Source organism: Tachyglossus aculeatus, chromosome X5 (genome assembly GCF_015852505.1).
Source record: "Tachyglossus aculeatus isolate mTacAcu1 chromosome X5, mTacAcu1.pri, whole genome shotgun sequence".
Taxonomy (NCBI): Eukaryota; Metazoa; Chordata; class Mammalia; order Monotremata; family Tachyglossidae; genus Tachyglossus; species Tachyglossus aculeatus.
Window position 1 is genome coordinate 690,518 of NC_052097.1, and position 23,517 is coordinate 714,034.

Genomic DNA, 23,517 nt, shown 5'->3' on the forward strand with positions numbered 1-23,517 from the left:
ACGGGGCTGAGGGCAGATGAAAATGGGGAGTTTGCTTCCTTCAGCAGGGCAAGATGGCACTTGGACTACAAGCCCCAGTGTGGCGTGAGGCCTTAGGTGAGTGATCACGGGAGCCCAAGCCCATAGACAAAACAAGAGCATTTGGGGAAGGACAGAGGGAGCTTAGGTGCAGGTAGGGGCCTTTTTTCAAAATTAAATGGCTACAAGAGGGAAGAGATTCAACCAGGGCAATAACACCCAAGGTGTTTAATTAGCAGTAACATCCCTGCCCCTTTCGCCATCCAAGTTTCTCTGCTTGTCTACATACGCCCCTCTCCCTTTCTCAGGAAGAGGGGAATGGCGCTGCCATTCCCTAGAGTGCAGGTTGTGGGGACTGGAGCCAGAGCACAGCAGGAAAAACCACTCTAACTCCAAGTGTTTGCCATCCTCTCAGATTTATTTTCATTTTGGATGGAGGAATGAGCAGGTCACTGCACCTCCTGTCCCAATTCACGTAACGACTTTAACAAACAGCGAAGTTTTCATGGGTAATGGGGCCCTGCTAGAATGGGAAATTCAACTAAATTTTGGGTCGCATTAACTAATCTACTCTTGGACTTGTCCTCTTAAGCACTCCACAACCAATGGCCTCTGGGTCCCAAGTTTGTCTCTAAACTGACTTTGTTATGGAGGATTTCCTCCCCAGGCGGGATGGCCAATCTTCCCAGAGCAGGGGCCCTTGCTCACAACGGTAAGTTCTTAAAGCTTGGGCAGGGGCGGGCCCTGTCTTCCCTGACCCTGGGGGGCTTCAGCTTTCATTTTTCTCTTTGCTAAGCAAATAGTGTGATACTCGCCCCGCTGCCATTTGCTGGTCTGTGCCCAGCCCCTGCCCAGAGCCCGATGCCCAAACTGACGGGTGCACGTCCCTCTCTTCCCTCTAACCCTCCCCACCCAGCCCATCACTACAGCAGCCCCACACAACCCTGAGCCTGAGGAGATCCAGATGCCCGCGTATAACCCCGTGGTCCCAGCCCGGTTCTCCCAGCGAGCCAGAGGAGTAGAGCAGGTCCTGGGGGGGAGTGACATCAGGGAAACGTGGAAGCCGTACAGTGGAAGGGCAGAGGTCAGAGGCAGTAGTCACACTGGACCCATCCACCTCTCCCCATTGGAGCGTGCAGCCGGACTATGTCCGAGAGGCTACTTGAAGTGAATGGGGAAGAGCCACAGAAATCGGTCTCCACAGTTGCCACTGCCCGAACTGAAACCCCAGACTGGAGGCCTTCAACTCCCATTCCTCTAATAGCGTTATGGCACCTGTGGCACTGGCCCTGGGAGACAGAGGAACAGCTGCCTCCAGGATTGTTGGTACCCAGCCCCAGCTGGGGACCACTACCTCCACTGCTTCCCTCTGTCTCCTTGCCACAAAGAAACAAACGCATCTTAGATTCACACCACCAATGCCTCTGCTTAAATAAATTAAAAATATATTGTCTTCCCATCTGAAAAATTATAAATATTCCTAGAATGTTTTACAGAGCATATTAACGCCTCGCACAAGCCCACGAGGGCCCCTTTGGCCCCACGCTCGGAGTGGCGGGGAACTAAACCAGAAAGAGGAAGGGTGGGTGGGGCCGCCAGATTGTGCTTTCAGGACCAAGTTCCCGGATCGCCATGGAGGAGGGAGGCAGGATGCATGGCCCGGCACCAGCAGAGGGAAGCAGCCACGACTGCAGGTGAGAGGGGCTGGAGCGTGGAAATGTCAGAGAAAACAGCAGGGAGCTCATCTCCCTGCCTGGCCAAGACCCTTTCCAACTGAACCCCGGGGGAGTCTCTGGGGGGGTCCCGCCCACTGACCTGACCCCCACCAGTGCGGGCCGGGCTCCTGGAGGGGAGAAGGAGCAGGTCCAAGAGGCTGGGCATGCTGAATACCACCGCGTACCCCTGTCATGTCTACAGTATTTCCAGGTCGACATGCCGGACCTCGGGGTTCCGTTTCTGAAAGGGAACATTTGTTCTGGTCAGACCGTGCGGGGAGGTGCTCAGCTGGAGACCAACTTCTACTGACGACAGAGAGGCAGTATAGTCTAGTGGGAAGAGCATGGGCTGGGAGGTAGGAGCTCTGGGTTCTAGTCCCAGCTTGGCCCTTGCCTGTTCTGGTGTGTGCCCTTGGGCAAGTCTATGAACTGCTCTGGGCCCTGATTTCCTCCTCAGTATAAGGGGACAAACAATAATCCCTGCCTGCTCTGCCCTGTCCTGCCCCACCCTATAGGGATGCTGTGAGGAATGAACCAAATCATTGAGGAGAAAGCGCCAAACTAATCTAAAGGAGCCCCCCTCCTCCTCCTAAGCTCCCCTCGCCCTTCATCAACTGGTGTGGAGTTCTGGTGTCCCTCCCCAGCACCTTGTCACAAGGGAGAGTGACCAGCTGCCTCTTACCTTCAGCTCCTTCTCCAGCCGATCGATTTCCGCTCCCAGAGTATCGATAATGTTCTCTCCGTGCCGTAGCATAAAGGCTTCTAATTCCTCGAGGGTCTTCACTCCCTGGATCTCCTGTGGAACGGAGAAGTTGGAAGTTAGCAGCCAGGCACCACCCTCCCTCCTAAGAGTCAACTGTATCTCACTGGCCCCTTGGGCAGCCGCAGGGGCTGCCTGGATTTACACTCACGGTCTGCTATTGAAACGATTCAGAAGGGGTTGCTGGAAGCTAAACTAAGGCACGTCTTCCCTTCCAACATGCCTGTCCCTTAGCGCCGCTCCCCAACCCCCCAGTGGGTGTTCTTTAACTTCTCCCTCCCATGGAAGGCCACCACGCAGCCTACCTGCAGCATCTGGTCAATGTCCTGCTTCTCCAGGTAGGAGCGGGTCACCACGCGTCCATCAAAATCTACCTCTGCCTTGAAGCGTACCTTGCCCAGGCCCAGGTCTGTGGCTTTGACATCGTGGATGGCTCTGATGGAGCACGGTCAAAGCGGTCAGCTGGCCCCGGCCTGAGATCCAGGGCCCCGGGGCTGGAGTGGGTTCCCTCCCCGCCGCGACCGGCCCGGCTCCCCACCTGACGGACGGGTCATTCTCCAGCAGCTCCGTGAGCCGCTGCACCTGATCGGGCTGGATGGAGCGGCCCAGCAAGGCTTCCGTGTTGGTGTAGATGAGGAAGGTGGACACCACCCCCAGCAGTGTGCCCACGCCCAGTGAGCCCAGGCTGTCGTACAGCGGGTTACCTATTCAAATACACACACGAACACACACACCAAATTCAGTGGCTGGGCAGGGCCGGGAACCGGGAAAGGCAGGCCATGGAGAGTGTGGGTCCATCCACTCGGTTCTTGACCCTGGGGTAAGCTCAGTGGGTGCAAGAGGAGGGACTCGAGCTAAAGAAGCAGCAGCTGTCGGTACTGAGCACCCTCGGGGTAATGCATTGTACAGAGGGATCACATCTACGTACTCTCTTGTACTCTCCCTGATGTTCAATATGCTATTCTGCATACAGTAAGCATTCAATGAGTACCAGAGATTGGCTGATCGATTGGGAGAGTAGAACAGAAGCACAAGACGTGTTCCTAGCCCACAAGGAGCTTCCACTCTAGTGGGGGGTGGCAGAAATGGGGCTCAGTTGAGGGAAACTGGAGCTGCCATTACTGAGATAAGCATTGTCCTGTCTTTGAGATGGAGGCAGGGGGACTGGATGAGGGATGGGAGGACCAGGGAGATGTTAGAAAACAAACCAGGCTGTAGACACCAGGAAGGACACTGGGTTCTCAGTGTGGTCCGGGAAAAACAAAACTGCATCACTCCCCCGAGGTACGTTTTCTCCCTGGGGCCAGCCTGCACCCGCACCTCAGATGAGCACGTGGCCGGCCCCAGCCCTGTCCCCCACCACTAGAAAGGAAGTTCCTGGGTCAGGACCATGTCTAACATCTCTCGCACACTCCTCTGGGGCTCTGCATATAGTAAGTGACTGGTTGATAAGTACACACCCTGGGGGAATAGATTTCCAGTAGGTTGCTGGGGGTGTGCATGCATGTGGACACATCCAGAACCAGATGGGAACATGGACACATGTCCACGGTACCAAGGCCCAGGCCAATCCCCACCAGAAAGCTGTGGCTCTGCAGAGGAAGACGGTGCAATTCTGGGGCAGCAGCTGAAGGGCCTGTTGGCGAGATGCTGTTGCTGCTGGGTGACCCTGCCCAGAGAACAGGCAGACCCCAGGAGGGGTGTGAACACTATACCTGTGAGTGACGTGAGGCCCATGCAGGTGGTAGCCAGCAACACCCCCAGGACGGCCGCCGTGTCTTCCAGCAATACCACGTTCGTGCTGGGATCGCGGGCTTCCATCACTAGGGAGAAGGAAAACCAGGCGTTTGAGAAAGGCCAACTGGCCACCGAACCAACAGGCTCAGAACGGCCGCAGTCTCTGCGGGCCCAAAGAGCAGAGGGGAGGTGGGAGTAGGGCTGGGGGCCTCCCCACCACGTACCGTACTTGTAGAAGGTGGTGCCCTTGGCACGGGCACTCCGCCGGAGTTCATTGATGGCCACCAGAAGCGTCGCTTTAAGAAAAGCAAATCTGAAGCAGGCTGCGCTCCCCCCTCCCCTCCAGCCCACACCGCTGGACTTAGGCTAGGTGAAAGCAGAACCACAATGGCACTGGCCAGGCCCAGTTTCCTCCCCTCTGGCTCGCTTGCTGCCTCAGTCTCCCAGCCTCAGAGAGGCCCAAGGAGCATCAAGCCCTAAGGGGGAAGGGAAGGGGTTAGCACCGCAGGGGCCACTGGCGGGAAGGGCTCCAGAGGCCGGGAGCTGCCGTCCGGCCTACTGTCCCGAAAGAACCACCTCCCAGCTTCATCTGCAAAACCGGCGGTTTGGGACCAGGGTTCCCAAAAGGGAATCTGAAATGTGGGCTACCAAGCACCACCCCTGGCCCTTCATCACATGCAACAACAGTAGCAGGGCCTGGTGGAGCAAACATAGGGTAGGGAGCTTCAGCTCAGCTACTGGGCCTGCTGTGTGATCTCAGGTAAGACATGAAACCTCTCCAGGCCTCATGGGCAAGATGGGGCAAGACCCCCGGCTCTCCAGACTGGAAGCCCTGTGCCAGAGACAGTATCCCACGTGACTCCCAAACCAACCCCAGCACTCAGCCCAGTGTTTGGCTAAGGGGACATCGCCACATCAGAAAAATGCCCCAATGACCTGCTCCCCCTCTGAGCCAAGCCCAAAAGTCAGGAGGTGGGGACCACACATACCTCCTTCAGACACCAGCGATCCTGCCAGGATACAGTAAGCCTGTGGTGGGGAATCAGACATCTTGCTGCTGAGTCATAACAGGGACTGGATCCCATCAACCCCTGCCCAGTGATACCGGCCCAGCCTAGGGGTTGAAAGCCCCAAGACCCCGGCTGGTGGCTCTTCAGGACTGGGAGGCTAGTAGCTCTCTGACCCAGTGGGAAAACGAGAGGAAAAACCCACTGGTCCCAGGAGTCAGCTTCTCCACCACCCACTTCTTGCTCACACCGTCCTCCTGCCAGGAATGCCCTTCCCCTTCCCAGCTAGGGCAGACCGCCGCTCGCTGACTGGGAAATGGGAGGGGAGCGGCTGGGGAGGCGGCGAAGTCCCGGAGAGACCGTCCTGCCTTCCCGGAGGCCGACTTACCCACAGAAGGGACTCGATGGGCTGTGGGTTCAGCAGCCCCATGACTCCGTGGTACCAGGACAGCCCGGCCCCCATCATGAAAATCCCCACCCCGCTGATGAGGGAGACGATGTAGCGCATATTCGAGAAGCCGTACCTGTGAGGACACCGGGAGGGGGCTGCTGGGTTGGGGGACTGGGTGGCGGGAGAGCCGAGGTACCTTCCTGCTTGGCCGGTCTGGGGGCCAGAGTGATCCTCAATCTAAAACATCTGCTCCACACCTTCCCACACAACACCCTATATACACTCCACACCTGCAAACAGTCCAGCCCCTGCACATCCTCATCCTGCACCCACAGCACCCACTCCACACCCTCACACACTCCATAGCCTGCATATGCCCCACCTTCTCACACCCTGCACACGGTCCATACCCTCCTGGCACTCCATCCGCTTCACACTTCCAAACGCTCCACTCCCTACGTATGCTCCTCACAAATCCAATCCAAAAACCAGGGGAGAAGCGGAATATGTTCCAGGTTTCTTGCCAAAAAAGCAAACCAGCCCTACTTCCAAACACATTTTCTAATCCCTCCCTGCTCCACTCAACCTGTCAATCTAATCTGGCTGCCTCGATATGTGGCTTGCCAGCTGCTGAGCAATTAATCTATTTTTACAGTTGCATTCAGAGAGTTAATAAACAGGACGGCGCTCAGACTTCTAATCGGAGCCTTCGGTCTGTGCGACTGGGAAGGTGAGAGGGGAAGGGGTGGGAGAGGGAGATGGAGAAGATGCGGGCTTACGGGTGACTGGAGTCCGGGGTCCGTATGGACTGGCTGATCCCCAGCGCGAGTAAGGCCTGTGCGAGGAAGAGGGAGAGCAGTGGTCAAGGCGCAAGGGCCATGGAGCCCGTCATGAACCCGCCCTGTGGGCAGGAGGAACCCTGAAGGATACAAACGTTTCTGACCCAAGGAGCTTAGGAGCTTTTAGGAGGACCAGCCCCCATTAAGGACAAAAGGCTCCGTTCTGATCACAGCGACCAGCGGCTGCCTTGGGTCGCTCCGGCAGGTTGGGGTGGCCCCTCACCTGGTTGCACGTGTCGGACAGGGAGTGGACGGCCTCCGAGAACATGCTCGCTGACCCTGTGTAGACCCAGGCAACCAACTTGAAGAAGAAGTTCAGCCCGTTTCTGGGGAGGAAAGGGAACAAAGCACTGAGCGGCCTGGCGGGATGGAGTTTTGGGTATTTTCAGTAACCAGGTTAAGGTTGTACATCTTCAGTAGGACATGTCTGTAGGACACAGAGAAGCAGCACGGCTCAGCGGAAAGAGCACGGGTTTGGAAGTCAGAGGTCATGGGTTCTAATCCCGGCTCCGCCACTTATCGGCTGTGTGACTTTGGGCAAGTCACAATGTCTCTGTGCCTCAGTTACCTCATCTGTAAAACAGGGATTAAGATTTTCAGCCCCACGTGGGACAACCTGATCACCCTGTATCCCCCCGGCGCTTAGAACAGTGCTTTGCACATAGTAAGTGCTTGACAAATACCATCATCATTATTATTATGACTGGACTTGTGCAGAGAAACACAACTTAGATGATTAGGAGGCTGGAAAACTTTTCAAATGAGGAAAGTCTGAAATGATTAAGGCTCTTTAGTCTGGGAAGGTGAAGGTTGAGAGAGGACATGACTGAAATTTACAAATTTGTCAAGTGTGGAGTCAGTGTATCTAGATTTTTTTTCCCACACCACCACAATGCCACAACATTTTTTGAAGCTACTGACACCTGTCTACTTGTTTCGTTGTCTGTCTCCCCCTTCTAGACTATGAGTCCGTTATTGGGTAGGGCCTATCTCTATCTTTAGCCAAATTGTACTTTCCAAGCGCTTAGTACAGTGCTCTGCACACCGTAAGTGCTTAATAAATACGACAATGAATGAATGAGTTCACAGAATCAAAAAGGGGGTGGCCAGGGAAAAACAGGAATTGCTGTTCACCCAATGAATAAGAAAAGGAACAACGGTAATCATGGTATTATAAGCACCTATTCTGCCGACAACTGAGGTAGATACAGGATCAACATCACATGGGGTTCATAGACTAAGGGGGAGAGAGGACAGGTATCATCCCCATTTTACAAAGGGACTTACCCAAGGCCAAACAGCAGGTAATTAGCAGAGCCTGGATTAGAACCCAGGCCCAGGCTATTTCCACTAGGCCACCTTGTTTCTGAAACTGAAGTGGACCAAGCTCAGAAGAAACGTGGGAAACATGTCTTCCCCCAGCAGGGAGTGAGCAAAGGAAATCTGTACCCATTAGCTGTGTAGTGAAAAACACCAAAAGGACCCAAAGGGTTTGGGTAAATCCTCTAGACTGTAAGCTCTTTGTGGGCAGGGAACACGTCTACCAACTCTGTTATACTGTAATAATAATAATTATGGTATTTTTTAAGTGCTTGCTATGTGACAGGCACTGTTCTAAGCGCTGGGGTGGATACAAGATAATCAGGTTGGACATAGGGCTCACAGTCTTAATCTCCATTTTACAGAGGAGGGAACTGAGGCACAAAGAAGTTCAGTGACTTGCCCAAGGTCACAGCAGACAAGTGGCAGAGCCGGGATTAGAACCCATGACTTTCTGCCTGTAATAATAATAATAATAATAATGGCATTTATTAAGTGATTACTATGTGCAAAGCACTGTTCTAAGCGCTGGGGAGGTTACAAGGTGATCAGGTTGTCCCACGGGGGGCTCACAGTCTTAACCCCCATTTTACAGATGAGGGAACTGAGGCACAGAGAAGTTAAGTGACTTGCCCAAAGTCACACAGCCGACAACTGGCGGAGCTGGGATTTGAACCCGCGACCTCTGACTCCAAAGCCCGTGCTCTTTCCACTGAGCCACGCTGCTGTACTATCCCAAGCACTTAGTACAGTGCAATGCACAGAGTAAGCGCTCAATAAATACCACTGATTGATCCATCCATGGGCAAGGGTCTATGCTGGGTAACTGGTGGAGAGTCAGGGATGTTGGTCAGTCCATGCTGGGATAGAGTTGGGGAGGGGAGAGCCAGGGGTGTGGACAGTCCATGCTTTGTCACTGGGGAAGAGTCAGGGATGGAGAGGAGAAAGTTCTGGTCCCAGTCAAAGTCCCAGGCAAGGTGGCAATGAGGCTGGCCAGGGGTTGTCACTCATTGCTTCACAGCTACATCCTAGAAGAGGGTGGGGAAAACCCACAGGCCTACTCTAAACTTTCCACTGTTCCTTGGGCCGGCCCCACCCCTTTCCCAAAGATAAACCTCAGACCTCAGCCCTTTGCCCCCTCTCCTCTCTGAGGTAAGGAGCATCCAAGAGTCACCAACTCCCAATCCAAAGGGAAGTCCAGGCCCCGAGACTGTGAGCGGCCCAGCTGAGGTAGACAACATCATCAGCGCCATGGTCCCTTCCAGCTGCCTCCTTGCCAGTTCCCTCCTGACTCCCCTGTGAGGGGGATTTCCAGTACCATCGCCTGGTGATGGATGAGGGTACCCCAGGAAGGCATGGAGGGTGCAGAGGCAATGAGTGCCTTACAGAGGGCTGACACGGGAATGCAGGGCAGTGACTGATGGGCGAGCAGAAGGGGAGGGCAACTGGGCCCAGACCAGGGAGTGGAAATGGGCCAGGGACACTTCCACAACTGGACAGGAGTGTTCTGTGCAAAAGTGCACATGTGCATGCATGCACGCACACACATACAGATACAGACACCTGCAACTGCCCCCTCTGAGACCCAATGGTTCCCAAAGCAACTGAACTTGGTCCCCTCAACTTATAAAGCTGAAGAGGTCCTGCCCCAATCCCCAAACACACCCCAGAAGCAGACAGAGGTGTGGGGAGGCAACAGGCAGCTCTCTGGTAAACAAGACCAGAAGAACAGAGCTCAGAAGTCAACAACTGGAAAAAGATAAGCCAATCCTCTCAAGCGGCAAAGTCCCACTTCGGTCCGCTCCACCGGGGGACTTCAGAGACTTCCAACCCTCATCTGATTTTTCCCCCAGGCAGATTCGCTTTCCCAAACTTACATGCAAATGGCCACCATGACCACTTTTCCTGGTCCCTTCAGAAATACGGATGTCATCCTGGACCGAGGCTGGAAGACAAAACAACCAGCAGGGTGACAGGAAGCCAAGATGTCCGCAACCCTGCCCATGAACCAGATGGTCCCTGTCCTGTCAGTGAGTGTTGGAACGGGCTCAGGGCCTGGGGGAGGGATCCTGGCAGAGGGTGGCCCTTCCCACGGCAAAAGAGGATCCCAGCTGCCCTCGCTCCCTCTCCCCCACACCACAGTGGTCCCATGCACAGGAAGCAGGCAGAGCTGAACAGGCAGCGGGGTGGTTCTCAGCTACCTCAAGGAGGACCGTGCCCAGGGGAGAGGGCCTTGGGCCCCCCACCCCTCACCTTGGTGTTCCCCAGGAAGTCTTTGTATTCTTTCAACACCTTCTGGTTCTGGAACAGCCCTGCGGAGAGACATTCCGGCAGTGGGAGACTCGCCCATTCTGGAGACGGCCACTGGCCCGCGGCTCCGATCAACAGCGGGCTGAAGGTGGGCGGCTCCGACCTCTCTCAGAGAGGAACGGACAAATGAACGGTCCCTCGGGCCAAGTGGGCTGGCACCGGATCCACCCCAGGGACCAGAAGTTTTCCCAGCCTGGCCTGGCCAAAACTGGAAAACAGAACAGCCCTGCCACCCCTCCCCAGAATAGTCCCTGGAGAGGTTCTCTGCCCCAGGGGCCCTACTGCGCTCCTGGAAACTTCTTGCTTCCTATAACCCTTTCCTCCAACAATGCCCTCACCCAGGACCTCTTGCATAGGGAATAATGTAGGTTGTGAGAGCATGTGGTTGGACTGCCCACAGTCATGCAAGAGGAGAAAAAGATGGATTGTGATGACTATGGGGAGACCTCAAAAGTGGATACCAACACCCAGAAAAGCTCCAGTCACTCCTTGGGGAAGCCCTCCCACACCAGTCCTGAATCCTGGGAGTAGTCACGGAGAGCCACCTCTGCTGTGGGGCACAGCACACCTCCTTGCCCACATGAGTCGGGCCAGAGGGAATCAATCAATCAGTTATTTTTACTGAGCGCTTACTATGTGTAGAGAGCTTGGGAAAAGTACAATGCAAGAGAATTAGCAGCCATGTTCCCTGCCCATAACGAGCTTACAGCCTACAGGAAGCCCAGGACTACCCATCTCCAAGAGTGGAGATGCAGGATGCCAAGGGCTTGGGAGGAGAGACCTTAAAGAATCAATGAGGGACAACAGGGAGTAACTGCCTGGAACTCATCTGTAGTCAGCCAATGGGAAGAAAACCTGACACCACAATAAGCAGTTGGGGGGGGGGGGGGAGGGAGGGAGAGAGGGAGAGAGAAAGAGAGGGAGAGAGGGAGGGAGGGGGAGGGAGAGGGGGAGGGAGAGGGAGAGGGAGAGGGAGAGGGAGAGGGAGAGGGAGAGGGAGAGGGAGAGAGAGAGAGAGAGAGAGAGAGAGAGGGGGGGGGGGGGGGCACACATGTATGTAGATGGGGGAGGCTAAGGCGCTGGTCTCCCTCTGGCCTGCAGCCTGCTCGCTGCTGCCGTCTGCCCACCTGAGGGGCCCGAGGGGTCCGTCTTCTTCAGGGACAGCCCCCATCAATCCTAACCTTGGGCCTCATTAGCTGGTAAATGCTGACACCCGCCGCTCAAAGCCGAGAGATGGGGACAGAATGCCCCTGGGCCAGGTGTCCTTCACAGCTCCAGAGGGGAATCGCCCTTGGGAGCCGGGCTCCCTCAGCCAGAACGAGAACCGCCCAGCGAAGCTGCTCACAGAACTCTCAAGCTTCGGAGGCTTGGGTCATCAGGATTCACGGAGCCAGGGGGCACTGGCCTGGCACTGGTAGAGCACCACAGGGGAAAAGTCCAGCAAGAAGCTTTTCCATTCCCCCAAACCCTAGTGACTACCTCCCTCTCCCCCACAATCTCTCCTCCCCAGCTGTCATCCCTCTATGCCTGCATTGTGGGTTGAGGGGGTCACGATCAGGGAGATATGTCCAAGCCAGAAATGGAGCCCCAGTTCCCTGCGGCTGGCTACACCTGGGAGAAGCAGCCCTGCTACACGGCTGGCCGCTCAGACTCTACTTACTTTCTCTGTATTCTCGCTCGGCTTCTTTCCGCAGCATCCTCTCCCGGGCCAGAGCCTCTGGGCTACCCCAGATTTCCAGAGACCTGAAGGCAGGTATACACGCACACAAGGAACAAATATAACATTTTCCCACAGTCTCACATTTCTAGAATCCCAGGAGCCATCTGGAGAACAGCAGGGCCACTGAGGCTCAGACCCCTCTCGGAAAACCTGCCCCGCTGCAGGGAACATCCTGAGCATTTCATAAGGAATGTGCAGTTATTTTCCCCACCAGGGCCAGCAGCATTAAGGGAAGAGGGGAGTGCAAACAGACTTCCAGGCCCGTGGGGAACAAGTCTCGACCCAGAGAACCCTGCCCATCTGCTCTACGCCCAGGTCAGCCTTTGCGCCCATGATTCCCCCTAAGGCCACCAAACGTGCCCCCCACCTGGTCAGCCAGTGAGCCCGGTGGGGGGCCTCTTACTTGGCCTCTACGTCGGACCGCAGGTACACAGTGAAGGACTCGGTGTCCTCATGGGGGCTTCGTTGCCTGATTTTTCGCAGCTGCTCCAGGTCACTGTGGGAAGGGGCAAGTTACTGGATCCTGAGGGGCCACTGGGGTTTTACCAGTGCACAGTGCCCCCCTATCCATTCTTCCCTCCCCCTGAGGGCTAGGCCCCTCCCCTCAGTGGGGTCGAGAGAGAGAGAGAGACAGAGACAATGAGAATCAGAGAAATCCTTTCTTGGGAAAAGACCAAGCAAGGGGTCAGAGCTGCGGTCAGGACACCCCTCCCTGAATAAGAGCCACAGGACTGGGGAATTGGGCACAGAGAGCCCTGGAGGTTCGAGTTGAACCCAGCCCAAGCCGCTTGAGCCCAGGTTAAAGTTGGGTGGGGTGATGGGCAGGAGACTGCTGTCTGAGGGTGATGGTGGCCATGATGAAGGAAGTGGGGGAACAGACAAGGGGCCGGGTAAAGGCAGACAAGTCGACCAAGCAGTCTGCGATGGATTCTGACCACGAGGCCCTGAGTCTGAAGGCCGAGCCCAAGAGAGACTATTCCCTGTTTCTCTAGACTGTAAGCTTCTTTTGGGCAGGTGATGTTTACCAACTCTGCTTTATGGTACTCTCCTGAGTGCTCAGTGTAGTGCTTGGCACAAAGTCAGCGCTCAATAAATACCACTGATTGATTCAAGAGAGTTAAGGCTGAACAGGTTCTAGTCCCAGACTGTCTCCCTGCTGACCCATCCAACAGAACCCTGACCTCAGCCCCTTAAACGCCCCCAGGCCGGTGGCTATGGGGTCTGTTCCCAGAGTCCCCCATCTGACAGGACAATGGTGTTGAAAGGAGGGCTGGAGTTAATAATGCAGGCAGGGTCAAGAGCTAATAATAAAGTGGAAAAGGGACGGGAGGCTGGAGTGGTGGGAGGAGGGACCCCTCTGGGAACTGTACCTCCAGAGAATCTGGTAAACTTGGAGTGGACCCAGGGACAGGGACAACGGCAGGGGATTACCCCATTGTTCAGAAGAGGGGAGCAAACTGCTGCCTACATGCTGGTCCCAGAAACAGCTCCCAGCCACTGTCCCCAGGAGAATGTGATGGATGTGTGTGGCGGAGGCAACAGGCGGGTACCTGGTTTTCAGGCAGAATTCATTTATTGCTCGGACGCCGGTGATGAAGTTGTTCTGGGTATACTTTGGTCCATAGTCTCTCTTCTTGAGGACGGCTTTGACTGAAATAATAACGATGGCATTTTTTCAAGTGCTTACTATGGGAAAAGCACTGTGCTAAGATAATCAGGTCAGACACCGTCCTTCTCCCACATGGGGCTCACAGTCTAAGAGGGAAAGAGAACAGGTGTTGAATCTCCATTTTACAGATGAGGAAACTGGGGCACAGAGAACCGAAGTGACTTGCCCAAGGTCACACAGCAGGCAAGTGGTGGAGCCTGGATTAGGACCCAGGTCCTCTCTCAGGCCCGGGATCTTTTCAGTAGGCCCCACTGCTTCTTGAAAACAAATACAAAAGGGCTGGTTTGGGGCACAGGAGGGAGGAGAGTCCCCCCGCAACCATATCTAGAAATGGAGACTGAGCCCCTCTCCCTGAGAAACTGAGGGTTCCCCAACGTGTCTGTCTGGAAGAGAAAACTGGAGCTCCTGTTCTGGGCAAAGTCTTTTGGGAAGTGGGAAGGCTGAGCTATCGACGTGCCACCCCTCCCTGCATGGCACTGTAAGCTGCGCGGCACTGGGCTGGGCACCCAGAATTCACTGTTGGCTTCCAAAGGCAGCAGGAGCCAACTTCGGAGTTTGTCATGTTTTAGGGCAGAATTAGGAGGGCTCCTTCAAGCCCAGAGTTTGGGGGCAGGGACCAGGCAACCAGGGGGTCCAAGCCCTCCAACACCCCAGGTGACACTCTAAGGCAGAGGCTCTTGGCCACTGCCCAGAGAAATGACTTTTTCTGCCCTCTGTGCTGGGGGAAGCCATGAAGGATTCAGGAGGGTCACGGGCAAAGAGGTTTCCAAGACAGGATACACATGGGTCATTTTGCCTGGGCCTTTTCGTCCAATCACCGCGAGTCAGACTGTTGTTTAGCAGCTGCCCCTCGGCCTCTTCCAGGCAGGGACGGTGGCCGGGTGACTGCTCCCGAAAGCGTGAGGTCCCCGTGTGCCAGGGCTCAGGGGGGATGGCTCTTGGGCCAGGTGAGATGTAGCCTGAGAGATGGCCAATAAAAACCCTGGGAAAGGGACGGTTCCTCAAGGAAGGGCTGATGCTATATATTCCGTCCACATACATTTCTCTTTCGCACAGCCAATGAAGGATATTCACAAATTCCAATTTTGAAAAGTGTCTTAAAAGTCCACCCCCCGCTATGGGAGAAAAAGAAACGGGGCTGGGATGTACCTCTGATTTGGAGAGGTTCCTGTTTGATAAGTGGCGTTTCGAGTCCCGCAATGGCGTCCCGAGCTGAAAAATTGCACAAGAACTTTGGTTTAAGGCACATTTTTCAACAGTGCTTTTGAAACCCCCTCTGAAGTATCGCTTCACCCCATCGGCTTTCAGGTCTGAGCCTTGGCTGGGAAGCGGGTGTTCCCTTGGCCGAGAACATGCAGCTAGTTGTCCAAAGCCCGACCCTGTGGAAAAACTGCCATGGGCTCGTCTCTTCATCTGTCCCAAGCGCCTGGACCGGGACATTGCCGCCCTGAGACAGGCTTGAGTTTGTGCCCAGCCGGACACTGCTGTGGGTTCCACCCCGCTCTGTGGCGTGATCCTGACCCCCACCATGGGGGCTCCCAGAGCTTTGTGGACAGGAGACTCTCACCCATTCCCTGCATCACTGTCACAGGCCCAGTGGCCCCGGCTCCCCGCAGGAGGACTTTGGAGTTGTAGCCTTTAGAGCAGGTGGGCCCACCCACCAGACAACCTCCACACCACCCAGGGTGAATAAGAACTGGCAAATCAGCTCCGGCTTCACTGGAGGATAGCCCTCGGGAGAAAAGAGGGGGCCACTCCTCCCCCTCAGAGAGAAGATGGATAAGGAGGAGGAGAAAGCCCCTCAGCCTCATCCCTGGTGTGCATTACCTGGCAGCCTAATTGGGTAGGGGGGCCCAGTCAGTCTTGATCTGCCAGGACCACGGTGGGTGACCAGAACCCTAACACTCTCTCTCATCCTCTCTACGGGTCGGCAGCAGCGACACCCAGAAGCTGCGATTTGACCCCCAAGCACTTAAACCAACCATAGGGGAGACCCTAACCCCCTCCCCTGCCCCCTGCCCCCATCCACCCAGCCCCTGGCACTGGCACTCGCCCAACACCCGCTCCAAGACCACTTACCCAGATCAGACATGGGGGTGCTGGCTTCTGGCGGGGGAGCTCGAACATTTGGGGCAGCAGGGCCACCTTTCAGCCCATCAGAGGAATAGAGACGAAAGTGGCCAGGCGGCCAGAGGCAGCCGTTCAGAGGGAGGTGGGCCAGGCTCCCAGACAACCCCAAGCTCCGCCATCCTGGCGACAGAGGGAAAAGATTTTCGGCATTATTGAAGTTGCCACTTAATTTACCTTGGTTTCCAAGAGCCGGGGAGACTCAACAGTGGCAGGACGGTGCCACGTGATGGACGCTAAGAGCCCCAGCCCTCCACCACCTCAGCTCCAAGAGAGTCAGAGCCTCTACCTGATGACTCAAGAAAACGTGTTCTTAATTGCTGAAGGAAATATCCACCAACTGGACAACTGTGCCCAAACCACCCACTTCTTCCCCACAGGGGCTCCCCAGAGTCATCTCCCTGCAAGGGGACAGAGTCCGCTCTCCAGAGGTGTGCTGATTTAGACCAGGCCACATTTTCCGGGGTCACAATTGGGTCTGGCTGCTTTCACGCCAAAGCCAAACCGTGAGAGGACACCCGGCTCAGATCTGAGGTAGGACAGGGGTGGTGAGGATGACAGCCACTGAGAGAGAGCCCAGGGCCGCCACCAGCCAGCACAGGGTCTCCGGGGCCACAGGGGTCAAAGCAGAGAGCCGGGGCCATCATTACTCGAAACAGGGTCCCCACAGACAGAGGTCAGAGCAGAGAGCCCTGTGGCCCCTATGCTGAGGCCAACGTCCACTTGGCCCTAACTAGCCCCCCACAGTTGGGGTTCCTTTCCATTATGGGCCACCACTGCTGTGTCACTGCCACTTTGAGCTGGACTCCCTGCCACTTGGCTTGGCCCCCTAATAGCCTTTACCCCCACCCCCAACACAGTCCCGGTTCTCAGACAGAGCTAACTTGGGAAGGTGGCTAATAATTATTTAGGTCACTGGGAGCTGAGCCAACGTCCGGAGGCACAAGGAATCCGGAAGCAGTTTGGAGGAGAGAGGAGAGGCATCACCAGCACAGTACAAACACCACCGGGGCTGCCCATCCTTTCCACAGACCAAAAGAACTGAGGTTGTTTAGGCGAGAAGACCCTTCTACTGCACGTAAGGGACTGATATTTTTTGAAAATGACACAGAGGAAACCAAGTCCTCTTATTTCACTGAGGACTGGACTGATTATTGATCATAAATTTCTGCTTCAGTGTGCGTGCGCGCGCGCCACACACACACACACACACACACACACACACACTCTTCTAGTCCTCCATGTCTTATAATAATAATGATGATGGTATATGTTAAGTGCTTACTATGTACCAAGCACTGTTTTAAGTACTGGGGTAGACACAAGGTAATCAGGTTGTCCCATGAGGGGCTCACAGTCTTAATTCCCATTTTACAGACGAGGTAAATAAGGCACAGAGAATGTAAGTGGCTTGCCCAAAATCACACAGCTGACAAGTGACGGAGCCTGGATTAGAATCCACGACCTCTGGCTTCCAAGCCCATGCTTTTTCCCCTAAGCCATGATGCTTCAAAACCCTACTGAGACGGCACTGCCTCCAGAAGGTCTTCCCTAATTAATCTCTCACATCTCTCTCTCTCTTTCTTTCTCTCCCCTTCCCCACCACCAGCTGCCAGCTGAACCCCTCTCGCAGCCCTTCAGCCCTGCAGCCTGACAGACCGCCGGGGGAAGCACATCAGTCCACATTATTATACTACACTGCTTCCTCCTGTCCCTGATTTGAGTGTCGGCCTTCCCCACCTTGCCTGGAAGCTCCTTGAGGGCGGGCATTGTGACTACTAACTCTATCGTACTCTACCAGACCGCTCAGCTCTACACACAGAAAGTACTCAATAAACATTATAGGTTGGATGACCGATTGATTCCGATGGCTTCCCAGTACTGGAAAGCCCAGCTTCCCAAGGTCTAAAACCTCTGAGGAGAGTCAAGAATCACGCCATGCAGATGCTACGCCAGGCACATCCATACAAGCTCCAAGCGGGCACTTGGCCAGGCACATCCCTATAAAGGTTACAAGGATGCTGCATAGGCGGGTCCCTACAAGCAAGCGCTGGGCACAGCCATACACGCCCTGCATAGACACTGAACTAGGCGTGTCCACACAAGCGCCGGATACATCCATACCGGGTAAGAGAGAAGCAAACTGGTGTAGTGGAGAAAGCACGGGCATGGCAGTCGGAAGGTCACGGGTTCTAATCCCTGCTCCGCCACTTGTCTGCTGTGTGCCCTTGGGCAAGTCGCTACACTTCTCTGTGCCTCAGTTACCTCATCTGTAAAATGGGGATTGAGACGGTGAGTCCCACATGGGACAAACTGATTAGCTTGTATCTACCGCAGCGCTTAGAACCGTGTTTGGCACGTAGTAAGCACTTAAATACCTTGTATCTACCGCAGCGCTTAGAACCGTGTTTGGCACGTAGTAAGCGCTTAACAAATACCATAATAATAATTATTATTATTACTAGGTACATTAATATCCACACAGATGTTCCCGATGACCTTTCCGCTGCCCACCTCCTCTCGCTCCCCGGCTCCAGTGGCTTCCTGATCCACCCCACTTCACCCAGACACAGCGTTCGAGCTTACCATCCCTTTTCACTAGAAAATCTCTAACCTCACCAGCTCTGAAATTTCACTCTTCAACCACAATCTCCTGACCTGTCTTCTCTCCCAAACACCCCCTCCCAGGAAAATTGTCCTGTTCCTCCATGGAGGCCTCCGATCTCTCAACCCCCCACAATTTTCCAGAGTCATCATGTCCATTTGGTTTCTACACCCAACCTACCATCTCTCTACGCACAAATACACATCTTCAACTCTACCCTTTCCACTGAACTCAAACGCCTCACTTCCCTGTCCCCACAAACCCGCAGTTCTGGATCATCTCCACAGTCCGCTTCTCCACTCTTGTGCTTGAGCTGCAGAGCCCTGCTGGTGGAAATCCAGGCACCGGGTGGACCTCGTCCATTTCAAACTTATCCGCATCTGCTTTAGCTCTGCACTCTCTTCTCCACCCTTATTGATTCCCTGTTGCTCACTGCCCGTGGCAGCTGTTTCAGTCTTCTAGAGAAGCAGCGTGGCTCAGTGGAAAGAGCACGGGCTTGGGAGTCAGAGGTCATGGGTTCTAATCCCGGCTCCGCAACTTGTCTGCTGTGTGACTTTGGGAAAGTCACTTAACTTCTCTGAGCCTCAGTTACCTCTTCTGTAAAATGGGGATTAAGACTGTGAGCTCTACATGGGACAACCTGATCACCTTGTATCCCCCCAGCGCTTAGAATAGTGCTTTGCACATAGTAAGCACTTACCAAATGCCATCATTATTATTATTCTATGACTCCCTGCTCAAAGCCTATCTCCGCCTTCTCCTGCCCCTAATGACACTGCCACCTATTTCAGCAATAAAATTGAAACTATCAGATGTGATCTCCCTAAAATCGCCCCAGCAACTCTCTTCTTGCTCCCTTCTTCGATTCCCCCAGCCTTCTCAGCGGATCTCAAGAGATCTCCCATCTCCTCTTAAAATCTACCCTCTCCACCTATGCCTCTGACCCTGTCCCTTCCCACCTTATCAAAACAATTGTCCCTCCCTTCTTCCCTTGCTGACCGCCGTAATAATAATAATAATAATGGTATTTGTTAAGCGCTATGTGCCAAGCACTGTTCTAAGCACTGGGATAGATACAAGGTTATCAGATTGTCCCACGCGGGGCTCAGTCTTGATCCCCATTTTACAGACGAGGTAACTGAGGAACAGAGAAATTAAGTGACTTGCCCAAAGTCACACAGCTGATAATCCAGACACTGTTGTCTCCTGGTCTTCCTATCTCTTTCTGGCTGCTCATTCTCAGTCTCTTTTGAAGGCTCTTTCTCTGCTTCCCACTCCTGAACTGTGGGAGTTACTCAGGTCTCAGTTCTGGGTTCCCTTCTAGTCTCCATCTACACACACTGCCTTGGAGAACTCATTCGCTCCCATGGCTTCAACTACCATCTCTTCACAAATGATTCCCAAATCCACATCTCCAGCCCTGATCTTTCTCCTTCTCTACAGCCTCATATTTCCTCCTGCTTTCAGAACACCTCTACTTGGATCTCCTACTACACCCCATGGGCACACTTTGCTTCCCTAATGCCAATCAACTCCCTCTAACTTGACCTCATCTCTCTGCCACCGATACCATGCTCGCTCTAGCCTGGAACTCTCCCTCCTTTCATTTCTGAGAGCTACCACTCTCCCCATCTTCAAAGTCCTACTAAAATCAATCTCCTCCAAGAGGCCTTCCTTGACTGATCCCTCACTTCCCTACCTGATCCACCCTCCTATGCACTTGAGTCTGTTCCTCTTAAGCACTTGATATTCAGCTCACCCTCAATCCAATCCACCCCAAATCCAGCAGCACTTAATGCCCAAATCCTTATACTCTGCCCTTTCCCATAGGTGCAATTTATTTTCATGTTTGTCTCCCCCGACTAAACTGTAAACTCCCTGGGGTCCGGGATCAGGTCTACCAACTCTATTGTACAGTGCTCTCTGAGTGCTCAGTTCAGTGCTCTGCACACAATAAGCACTAAATAAATACAACTGATTGATTGATTGCTACGACAAGTACTTGTTCTTTCATCCAGGGGCAGCCATACACAAACCGGGCGAGATCTGCAGGGCTTTCTAGTGACCTATTCAGAACTGCAAGCCCCATGGAGAAACAGGCTCCTTTCTAATTTCACCCGACCCTCTGGCTGGTTTAAGCTTGGGGCTCAGAGGGGCTCCCTTCTATTTGGGCAAACTGGTCCTCCGTCAGGGCTGCCCAAGCCTCTGCCCTTGACGGCTTTGCCTAATCCCGTCAACAGCATCTGCAGGGTTGGGACTCTGAAAAGCAAATCCAGTTTTGAATTACAAAATCTAAGATTGAGCTGAGGCTCACTGGTAGTCAAACTTTAAGCCACCTCAAGATTTTTCCCTCCATTCAGGAAATAAAACTCAATTTTCTGTAACTACACACATACTCAGTGGCTCACAACACTTGTGTATTCAACAAAACACTGTTAGCAGGACCTCAGATTTTCACTGGCCACAAAGCTGCCCAATCCTCAGTGTTGGGGTCCCTCAAGACTCAGTTCCGGGTCCCCTCTTCTTCTCGACCTACACCCACTCCCTTGGGAAGCTTATCTAAGACTCCAGCCACTATGGGGATGACTTCCAAATCTTCCACATCAGCCCCAACCTCTCTCCTTCTCTGATCTCTCTCATTTTTCCCTCACATCCTATCCATCAATGATGTTCACTGAACTTTTACTGTATGCAGAGTACAGTGGCCAGAACTGAACTCCTCATCTACTCCACAAATCCTCACCTCCTCAAAATCTTCCCATCACTGTTACCGCCACCAATCCTCCCCATCTCTCAAACTCGCACCCCTAGCATCATCCTTGAGTCCTTCCTATTTCAACCTCTATATTCAGTACATCAAAAATCCTGTCAATTTTTCCTTCACAACACCTCCAGAATTCTCCATTCAACCGTTACCATGATGGCCCAATCACTTGTCGTACCCCATCTTGACTACTGCAACAACCTCTTCACTCTCTTCCCTTCTAGAGTGCATACTCGTTGTGAGCAGAGAATGTGTCTATGTGCTCGTGCTCAGTACAGTGTTCTGCACCCAGTAAGCACTCAATAAATACCACTGATCGACTGATTGACCTCTCCAGCCTCTCCCGTCTCCAGTGCATGCTTCATTCTGCTGCCCGGGTCATTTTCATAAAACATCATTCTGGGCACGTTTCCCCGTTCCTCAAAAATCTTCTACGGCTGTCCAGCCATCTCTGCGACAAACAGAACCTCCTCACTGTGGGCAATAAGTTTCTCAATCTGCTCTCTCCCCTCTCACCAACCTGGCTCCTCTTCCACTATAACCCAGCCGGCACACCTCGCTCCTCCAATGCCTCGCTTCTCTCTCTCACTGGCGACCCTTTCCTCATAACCCTCTCTCCTGCCTGGAACCCCCTCCCTCTTCACATGTGGCAGACCGCCGCTCTCCCTATCTTTAATGCCCTTCTGCAGCTACATCTCCTCCAGGAAGCCTTCCCTGACTATACCCCTGCCTATTCCCCTCGCCAACTGCCGCTTCAGTCCTTTTGTGTCACCTAAACACCTGTGTCCGCACCAACACTTATGCACCGATCTTTAAATTCTGTTGTCCCCCCTACCTGGAATTAATTTTAGTGTCTGTCTCCCCTGCTAGAATGCAAACTCCTTGAGGGCCAGGTTGGTGTCTTCTGTCTCTACGGTACTCTCCCAGGCATTCCGTACATTGCTCTACGAACAGTAAGCAGAATAAACTGAAGCGGGGGTGTCGTGAGAAGGGAGAAGTAGAGGTAAGGAAAGGGAGTTATAAATGATTGCAATTTATTGACTGATGGTTCGATATACGAAAGGGAGCAGAAGGGGCAAAGAGGGTGGGGGCGGCCCCACCCTCCACCTCAAATAATAATAACAATGGCATTTGCTAAGTGCTTACTATGTGCCAAGCACTGTTCTAAGCACTGGCGGGGTGGGGGGGGGTGGGGGTGGATCAAGGTCATCAGGTTGTCCCACATGGGGCTCACAGTCTTAATCCCCACTTTATAGATGACGTAACTGAGGCCCAGAGAATAATAATAACATTTATTTATTTGTACATATTTATTCTATTTTGTTAATATGTCCTGTCCTGTTGTCTCTCTCCCCCTTCTATAATAATAATAATACTAATAACGGCATTTATTAAGCGCTTACTATGTGCAAAGCACCGTTCTAAGCGCCGGGGCGGTTACAAGGTGATCAGGCTGCCCCACGGGGGGGGCTCACAGCTTTCACCCCCATTTTCCAGATGAGAGGACTGAGGCCCGGTGAAGTGACTTGCCCAAAGCCACCCAGCTGACAAGTGGCGGGGCCGGGATTTGAACCCACGACCTCTGACCCCAAAGCCCGGGCTCTTTCCCCTGAGCCACGCTGCTTCTCTGCTCCTTCTAGACTGTGGGCCCGCTGTGCGGTAGGGACCGTCTCTATGTTGCCAACTTGTCCTTCCCCAGCGCTCAGTCCAGTGCTCTGCGCACAGGAAGCGCTCAATAATCAATCAATCAATCAATCAATCGTATTTATTGAGCGCTTACTATGTGCAGAGCACTGTACTAAGCGCTTGGGAAGTACAAATTGGCATCACATAGAGACAGTCCCTACCCAACAGTGGGCTCACAGTCTAAAAGGGGGAGACAGAGAACAGAACCAAACATACCAACAAAATAAAATAAGTAGGATAGAAATGTACAAGTAAAATAAATAAATAAATAAATAGAGTAATAAATATGTACAACCATATATACATATATACAGGTACGTATCAATAAATACGATTGAACGAATGAGGCCCTCCCCTTTCGGGGGCTCTGAGGGTGGGGCATTTTAATAAATAGTAAATAAAATATTAAATGAAATATTTACTTTTTAAATAAAATAAATAAATATTTATTTATTTGATTTGCACCTATCTATTCTATTTATTTTATTTTGTTAGTCTGTTTGGCTTTGTTCTCTGTCTCCCCCTTTTAGACTGTGAGCCCACTGGTGGGTAGGGACTGTCTCTATCTGTTGCCAATTTGGACTTCCCAAGCGCTTAGTACAGTGCTCTGCACATAGTAAGCGCTCCATAAATACGATTGATGATGACGGTGACGGTGATGGGGCACTCACCCTGGGGCAGCCGGTGCAGCGAGGCCCAGCCGCGCCGCGGGGCCACGGCCGCCATCATGGCGACGGGCCCCACACCCCGCCGGCTCCATACGGCGCGCGCGCGCTCCCTCTCGCGCCCGCCGCCGGAAGTGACGTCACCGCCCGGGGGAACCGGAAGTCCCTCCCTCCCACCCACGGT

At 53.6% G+C, this 23,517-nt stretch overlaps 1 protein-coding gene across 1 annotated transcript; it reads right to left on the reverse strand.

Moving 5' to 3' along the window:
- Nucleotides 1-415: 415 nt before the first annotated feature.
- Nucleotides 416-23,428, reverse strand: SLC30A9 (solute carrier family 30 member 9). The gene is made up of 18 exons (XM_038769212.1): nucleotides 23,340-23,428; nucleotides 15,566-15,736; nucleotides 14,636-14,698; nucleotides 13,368-13,467; nucleotides 12,221-12,313; nucleotides 11,758-11,840; nucleotides 10,041-10,099; nucleotides 9,665-9,732; nucleotides 6,691-6,793; nucleotides 6,408-6,463; nucleotides 5,626-5,761; nucleotides 5,220-5,259; nucleotides 4,455-4,526; nucleotides 4,209-4,316; nucleotides 3,032-3,197; nucleotides 2,799-2,928; nucleotides 2,416-2,529; nucleotides 416-1,974 (listed from the first exon to the last, which is right to left on the reverse strand). Exons 1-18 carry the CDS (start codon nucleotides 23,395-23,397, stop codon nucleotides 1,930-1,932), a joined length of 1,665 nt encoding a protein of 554 aa, XP_038625140.1. The 5' UTR covers nucleotides 23,398-23,428; the 3' UTR covers nucleotides 416-1,929.
- Between the last annotated feature and the right edge of the window lie 89 nt (nucleotides 23,429-23,517).